General features: G+C 40.3%; 1 protein-coding gene and 1 non-coding gene across 3 annotated transcripts in view; one reads left to right on the forward strand and one right to left on the reverse strand.

The window, feature by feature from the left end:
• Lta4h (leukotriene A4 hydrolase) overlaps positions 1-6,290 on the reverse strand; it is a 41,606-nt gene extending 35,316 nt beyond the window's left edge. For both annotated transcript variants that reach the window (XM_047551255.1, XM_047551254.1), the window contains exons 1-2: positions 6,046-6,290; positions 357-487 (exon numbers count right to left, since the gene is read on the reverse strand). In XM_047551255.1, coding sequence (XP_047407211.1) covers positions 357-487; positions 6,046-6,204 — 290 coding nt within the window. In that variant the 5' untranslated portion in view covers positions 6,205-6,290. The remainder of the gene's footprint in view (positions 1-356; positions 488-6,045) is intronic.
• A 374-nt stretch (positions 6,291-6,664) lies between these two features.
• Trnad-guc (transfer RNA aspartic acid (anticodon GUC)) lies at positions 6,665-6,736 on the forward strand. The gene has a single exon. It is a non-coding gene; the product is annotated as a tRNA-Asp (tRNA).
• The last annotated feature ends 1,841 nt before the right edge of the window (positions 6,737-8,577 follow it).

Raw genomic sequence — 8,577 nt, forward strand, 5'->3', positions numbered from 1 at the left:
TCCATTAATAACAGCAGGTGGCTCTGGGACAAGGGTGAAGTGTGCTGCTGGTGCTCAGCTCCAGGTTACCCTGAAAGGCCTCCTTAGGACGGCATGCCCTGTCATTACTCCACATGAGGAGTTAAAGAAGTCACAGTGCCCAAAGTCCCATTCTTGAGAGTTTTATGCAATAAATTCCTTTAGTATTTTAAGAACATAAATTTTTACTACAAAACTTAAATCTGAACAGATCAGTAGGAATAGCATACCAATTATTACATATATAAGCAAACACAAAAGAGGAAAAATGTCTAATTTATCTTAAAATACATTTTTGCCATTATTCAGCTGTAAAAGAAAAAGGATAGCACTCATACTTGCTCAGGGCAATAGGAAGAGAGATTTCCATCGGCGATCCTTTGTAACTTTGTCGTTCTCCAATAGTGTATTTGACTTCTTGTCCATTGATCACCACTTTTTCTATTGTAAGGTCTTTTGTATCCAAAATCTAAAGTCAAATTAATATTTTTAAATAATAAAATAGTTTTAAACCATCAGAAGAAACTAGTACAAGATACAGGTTAACTATAATTGATTGTAAAATGAGTTGCTTATAGAGAAAAAAGATAGAGTGAAATTATAGGAGTAAAAAAATTAGTATGAAGTTTATCTCTTGAGAATCTAAACTTCCTAAAAACTTTTGGGATCTAAGGTTGGTATACATATTGTTAGGTAATTCTAGGATAGTCACACAAATTTTAGGCTCTAAGTACAAGTCAATCTAAATTAAAATCCCTTTAATTTTGTCTCCTGGAAATTGTTTTTTTTGCAGTACTGGGGATTGAACCCAGGGCCCTGTGCTTGCGAGGCAAGCACTCTACCAACTGAGCTATATCCCCAGCCTTCCTGGAAATTGTTATAAAAAATCTTTAAGTTTCTTTTATCCTGCCTCAATATTATCTTACAATACATCTCTTCCTAAAATTCATATAGTCCAACTCCTACAGTGTACTTTCATACATAATAGTGTACTCTTTAAGTACTTAATTTCCAAAAATTAAAACAAACCTTGGCGCTCACTAGGCAGATAAACGGACTGTGTATCACTATGTGTTATTTAGTGAAAGCTAAGTTTTATAAGGCAACTCTGACCAAATGACCCTATGCTCTTGCTACTGCCAATTAACAACTGCTTGGCAGGAAGGAATGCAGCCAGTGTCTTGAGTAGTTTCATTCCTGAGCCCCAGAAACCAAATGCTTTCCTCATCTTTCAAGTAATCTCTTGTTCTGAAATCTTCAACCTTCTTGTACCAGAAACTGTTGCCAAACAACCTGAACAAACCTCTCACAATATTTTAAAAACTTCACTTGATCCTTCTACCCAGTAACTTTCTACTTCCCCTCCTTCCTTCCTAAAGAAGTGCAATCTATGGCTGCCACTTCTACTTCCTCATCAACCATTCTTCCTTTTCAGTTTAGGGTCTAGATCTTGTGATACTGAAAAGGCAGTTTCCCTGGTTCACGGATCTTTTTATCTGTCCAATGACCTTGACCTATTGTCTACTCATAGCTCTTGAGGACCATGACACCTGGATGAAACCCTTTCCTTGGCTTCTCTACCTTTACACGTAAATGGTTCCTCTTCTTGTCTAATGCTTCTCTCTCCCTGTTCTTTCTAACTCTTAAATACAGATATGCCCCAATGTTTCAGCCTTTCATTTTCTTCACCCCCTGCCTCTTACACATGTCCACATCTTCATTTAATATCTCTTTAGCACACATGACTACCACTCTACTTCCAGAGTTATACCCTGGCCCAGGATGTCAGCTATACATCTGCTGATTCCTACCCAACATTTCCATGGGACATACCACCTCATATTCAACAGGCTTCCGAAAATGAAACCATTTTCCTAATCTCCTCTGATTTTTTTTTTTATTCTTTCAGTGGAATTCCTTAAGATACCTAAGGCCTGAAACTCTCAAGCCACAGTAAATCTCACTTCCCAATCTCACATAGCCAATCAGGTTTTTTCTTCATACTGTCTTCACATTTTTTTTCTCTCCTTCTACCACTGTCTAAGTCAGACCTGGTAGAACTCCCTTCTACCTCACCTCCCTACCTCTGGCATCTTTTTTTTCCCCTCCCCTGATACCTGGCCTGGAAAAGCCCTGGGCATTAGAATGCCAAGAAACAGCCATTTCCTAGCCACCTCTCTTAAAAATTTTAGTTAACCATCGGTGACCAGATTAAAAAAAAAAAAAAAAAAAAAAAAATCACACGGGCAATCACTGAATTTGATTGCCATCTGTTTAATTTTCTTATAGCTTTCCTTCCTTCCTTCCTTTGCAGTCAAATTTGTTATGAGCATCATCTGTTTTCCTCCTAATGGGCAATTACTTCTTTCAGGTTACTTTCTTTTGGAGGTTCTCAAGTGTTACCCTAACTCTAACTAAAACTGGCTACAGTAGCATGTTCAAAATATATGGTTTATTTAAGAATAATTGTTACTCCTTTGCTTTTCATAGTCTAGTACATATTTCTGAGTATCTAATTTATTTTAGGAATGTAATTTGAATATCTATGTTCATAACCCATCTTATTCAGACCTTATAACCATAAAGACAAATTAACTGAATCATTTCCCAGTGAAGTATGTTCTATTTTTTGAATTGCCAAAATTTTTCATATCTGTTCAGAATCAGAAGAGTTGGTTATTCCAACTCTTTTTTTTGTGAAATCTTTTTCATATCCTCAATGTGTGTCATAGTAGTGGGCCTACACTCTGCTATAGTACTTGTTGTATCGCGTCATAATGATTCATTCTCTACTAGACTGAAGGTGCTTAAACTGACAGAGAACATTACTTAGATTTCCATTCCCAGGGTTCAGTACAGTGCATGAAAAATAGTAGATTTCAATTAATGCATGAAGCAGGTTCTGGACCAAAAGAAAACAGAAAATGCAATTTTTAAGCTGCATATCTCAACTGTTAGGTTTAATCTTCATTTGCAAATTATGTAAGAATTTCCTCTTCAAACTTCTCTGATAAGTGCCATTAAAAATTGGTCAAAACACAATAAGAAAAACAAAGGAAACTACATAGATGTTAGAATTAGTATTTTTCAACAATTAGTACTTGAGTACAAACTATGTGCAAGGTCAAGATATGTACATATAGTTATAAAAAACAACCCTACTTATGGCAGGTAGTTATTGAGAATATACTTTACTATATCTCAGTGTCCTCTTTGAATACAACAGAATTGTACTTCTGACTACTTGGACAGTTATCATGGAACATAATTGATTCCCTTTTCATACTGAATGGTGGGAAGTTCCATGTCAACTTTGTAATCCACTTCTTCTTATGTGTAAAGGGTTTTATACCATGTGTCTTATTTCTACTATCTTTATTTTCTCTGCCTCCAAACTTCTTAATTATTTTTAATCTTATCATACTGTGTTATTTTAAGCAGTCTCAGATTCTTCCTGGCACAAATCAGGGTTTAAAACAGAAATCCTTATGCTTCATTAGTAAGTCTCTATGTTTTCTACTTGTTATCTACAGTCTGCAGTGATGCAAAAAAACCACAGGCTTATGTGTTAAAACCAACACCACAACCAAACCAAAACCACCTTGATGTAAGCCCCAGTTCAGCCATATACTGAAAATCAGGGGCTTTGCAGTCAGAAAGAACTATGCTCAATTCCTGGATTCCAACATTTAATTATGTGTGACTTTGGCCCTGTTTGAGTCATCAACTGAAAGGATACCTAAATAAAATTGAAAATTTCAATGAAAGAAACACATGCTTGAAAGTTATCATGAATGTTGAATACCAAACTTCAGTGTAAATAAACCAAAACTTCAAAAGGATTTTAGAAAGCTGGAAATTAGTTCTTTTTAGAGGCTTCTTCAAGATTCCTAGCATCATGGATTCACAGAATTGAACAGAAAAGAAGACATGATGTCTCTTCACCCAGTACCGGTACTGGGTCCTGCTGTGGGTGGTGGTGAGGTCTAATGCTTTCTCATCTTCAAGATAGCGCTATTATCAATATGGCACATATTAAGTTTAGGCATTGCTTTCTAATTGAATTCATCCATTAACCAAACTTCTGAGTGTCCTCTGCTTTCCAGTGCTACGCTATAAAATTAAAATATAAAAAGATATGAAACACAGTCCCTACATTCAAGAGTGCCTAATCTTGTGGAGGAAAGAAATGAGCTCACTTCAAATGAATAAAATAAATAAAACCAAGCTCTTGGTGTCAAATTATTGTCATAAATATGCAAAAAAATATATACAGATGTTACTGTGTACTATAAATAATCTTCCTTAAACAAAATTTAACATTAATATAATTCCAGCTAATTTATTAAACAGACATGCTAACCAGAAATCATTATTTTAAAATCGTATTTTACTCTAGATATGGAAATGTAAAAACAAGGGGCAAGTTTTTAGACTGGGATATTCTTTTCAAAGTTTTCCAAGTTTATGCCTACTGACTCTTGCTTACTCATGGAACAGAAGTAAAGCTTTTGATTTTTACAAAAGAGAGAGCAGTGCAAGGTCATACTAAACAGTGATGAGCTAGCAAAATTCACTTTCTATTAATAAAGGAGAGGTGCATTGATACAGGACTTAACTTCAGCCCTGCTAGGGCAAGGCTGTTCCTGCAATAAAAGATAGTATGGTATATCAAGAAGATCAAAGTGCAATCTACAAGGAAACAGTCACCTCCTTGCTTATAATACTTTTTTTCTTTCTTTCTTATAGTACTTTTGATGATTACATATCAATACAGAAGAGTAAGAAAGTTAAGGGCTTTATTAGTTCATATTAATGAACTCAAAATAAAGACTATACAAATAAGAGACACAAAAAACCCTAACAATTCTTATCTACACTTGTAATTTTGTCCACTTATTTGACACTAATTTTCCTCCTCAATACCTGATCTGATGGTTTACTGCTGTGCTTTAGTAGATAACATAATATTGCCTTGCAAAATACAACGTGTACCATCCTGCCCTGGTTAGGAGATAGAATATGGCCAGTCTTTTCACATCCCTTTTATTTCTAAATGTTTTTCATCAGACAATATGAGAAAGAACACTGAATATAGGTTAAAAGGCACAGATAAAATCACTGAATATTTTATGAATCTATACAAATCTTTAAATGGTTAGAAAGCTTACAGAAGCACGTTATCTTCCAAGAAGTGCAGTCATTACTTGCTCCTCGGAACCAACTATTAACAAATTATACTGAGTCATCCTTAGAAAACTTGATTACTCTATCCTGCCCCTTAAATTACTAGAAGATAAGGATGATGAGAAGCAAAGGTAGGAAAGACCCTCAAGAGAAGCAGCTGCACCTCCGCTTAGAAAGCAGAGATTGGAATTTTCAAAAGCAGGGAGGAAGGAAGGATCTGGGCCTGGCAGTCCCAAGAGCCTTGAGAACGACAGGCAGAGAGATCGAGGAACAGGGCGAGTAACCCGCAGACCCGCTGGCTACAAAAAAAGGTGCCTGGGAGGGAAGTACTAGTGGGAGCAGGGATCAACAGGATACGGGCTCGGAGAGCGGGATGAGACTGGATCGAGGAAGGGGATCTGGGGGCTGAGAGCAGTCTGGGGCCTGAGCAGGGAGTTCTGGACTGCGGGCCCGAGGAAACCGGGAGGCCACGGGGCGGCGGGCAGCGCTGGGAAACTGGACGCTGAGGAGAGCGGGGGCTGCTGCGAAGATGAGCGCGAAGACAGGCATGGAAGGGGCGCAGGGACGTGCCTAGGCACCGGGCAGAGGGTCTTCAGGAGGGGTGGCGGGCGTCGGGGGACGTGACCAGGCACCGGGGACAGGGTCTTCGGGATTGACGGGGCTGAGGAAGGGGACGCTGAGATGAGTTGGGGTAAAGAGGAGGAGTAGACCCGCGCGCGGGGCTGGGGAACTGCCGCGGCGAGGGGAGCCGGAGATCCCTAGGCCAACCGCGATGAGGGGCGAGGGGGCGAGAAGAGGGTGGCGGGGAGAAGTGGCCTCTGCACACAGAAGCCCCAGTACCAGGCTGCGCAGATTGTCCTCCTGAGACTGGACCGTGAGCGCAGCCGTCCCGGTCAGCACCCGGCGAGTGAAGTCGACGCTGCAGCGCAGGTGCAGGTGCTTGGTCCGGCAGACTGAGGCCGGAGAGGCCAAAGAACAGGTATCCACGACTTCGGGCATGGCTCTAGGAGATCCGCCGTACGCCGAAACGGACTCAGACACTCAGCGGCCGGACTTCGACTGAGAACCAGAGCCGGAGGAGGCAGGGGAGAGGGACTCGCAGGGCACGCCGGGAAACGTAGTACCTACAAGTCGGAGGAGAACGAGGGGCGGCGGGACGGAACTACCAGCCCCGTGGTGCAGCGCGAGCAGGCATGCGCTAGGCTACTTGGGAGCGTGCGTGTTAGGAGTGGTGCTGGGGATCGGTGGGCTTCTGGAGCGCTGGGCGGTAGTGGAGGGGTGGGCTGGGGGAGTGATAAGTGAATCCGAGAGACAGAAAGCACTTCCATTTTAGTTCCATTCAACTTCGGTGGAAACTACGACGGCAACAAATGAATGTTTTTCTGTTAGCCGTAGCAGTGAGGGCGGGGCGGGATGGAGAGAGATAAAAAGCCTATCAGAAGAGTCGCTCCTGTGCAACTCCTCGTTAGTATAGTGGTGAGTATCCCCGCCTGTCACGCGGGAGACCGGGGTTCGATTCCCCGACGGGGAGGCACGGATCGTACTTTTTCCTTTTGCCTCACGGAGAGGTGACATTGTTACTGTTTGCTGGTTTGCCATGCTGGCGACCCGATACAAGTAAGCTCTTTTTCGTATACTTTAGTGTTTCTTGTGCACACTTACAGATCCTGGGGATCTAAAACAGAATAAGCCAACGTTCCCCTTTTAGAAACTGTAATTCGAAAATTCTGTGATAGAAACAAGCTCCGGTGGCAATGGGAGTGCCACCTGGGACATTTGGATCAACTCTGGGATCCTTCCCACAGAGGGTGAAGAATGCCTTGTGTTTATGGCGGAGCCTCAGGGTTGGAAAGAACAGAGTCTCGGAAGAGAACAGGTTTCAAAGAACTTTAAAACAGCCGAGCCTTTAATCCTGAATGCACATTGAAAACTTAAGCAAGGGGGTGGCATGTATGGTTAGCTTTATATTACAAAGAGTATTCAGAGAATGAAGATGAGGTCTCAGAGAAGTTAGGAAATTACTACCATAGTTCAGGCAGAAGATGGTGGGATCTAATGTAGAGAAGAAGTGAAGATGGAAAAGAAGAAGTGAATACTTAAGAGGTTAAGTGCATTCTCAGATGGAGAAGAACTTAAGGCAACTCAGGTTTTTGGCATCAGTGACTGGAATCATTCACCAGTAGTAAACTCTAAGGAGAGGACAGGTTTAAAGGGACGAGGCTGAGTTCCATTTTGAACACATGGAGTTTGAAAATCTATGAGAGTCAAAACAGAGATGTCCTTTCACTTGAATATTTAAATCCACAACTCTGGGAAAGTATAAGGTGGATATAGTTACATACTTCTGGGGAAATATCAGGTCCCATCATGTGGTGGGTGGCATTATGACAGTGGGTAACCCCAACCCAAGGAGAATGTGTTATGAGAATAGCAGTAAAAAAAAAAGTCAGAAGCTAAGAAAACACCAGAGTGGAAAATTTTTAAAGTAACTAGTGGAAGAGAACCCTGTGATATAAACTAGAAAGAATCAACCAGCAAAGTCAAAAGCCATCAAAGGAAGGAGTGAAAATTCTCTTTTGATTTTGGCCATATAGTCAGGGTAGGGAAGGCAGTGGTTTTATGTATTTTTGTAGTTTGGTTGAAGGTGAAGCTCTAGAGTAGTGGCTTTAGCATTGGAAGAGAAAAGGTGAAGAAGAGCATAAGTCACTCTGTCAAGATGTTCACCAGTGTAAGAAGGGAAGTCAAAAGGGGTAGCTAGAGAGGAAGGCAGCATTAAGAAAGTGGTTTTTACTTGTTGGGGGCAAGAGAAACTGGAACATATTTAGGTATAGAGGTGAAAGGTTTCCAGAGAAGAGGAAATTGAAGTGTAGGGAGAGTTGAGGGATTGAGCTCAACTCAATCCCTGGTACAGTCCAGTTCTTTATCAAAAGTGGACTAACAATTACATTTGGCTCCTGCAACAGAAGAAGATGCCATACATCTGGGTACGGAAAGCAAAATAAAACAAAAAACATTCCAAATTATAAAATCCAATACCTTACATGTGCATAGGTCCTAATTTCATAGGCCCTAAGAATCTATGACACAATCAACATTTGCAGACATTTTTTGAGGTCACCAAATCTAGAATAACAAATGTCATATAGTAAAATTAATTTAATTGAATAATATATAATCAAATTACTTTTCTTACCTAGTGTAGAAAAAGAATAGATTATTTTAATGAAGTGAATGACAATATTATCATCTTCCATTATTGATTACCAAGGGTTTATACTACTTGTGTTCAAGAAAAAATACCCACAGATAACTACAGATGAATTCCTCCACTGATTAATAGGTTTATCAAAAGATAATTATACAATGGGAATT

Source organism: Sciurus carolinensis, chromosome 4, assembly GCF_902686445.1.
Source record: "Sciurus carolinensis chromosome 4, mSciCar1.2, whole genome shotgun sequence".
In the NCBI taxonomy this organism is placed as follows: domain Eukaryota; kingdom Metazoa; phylum Chordata; class Mammalia; order Rodentia; family Sciuridae; genus Sciurus; species Sciurus carolinensis.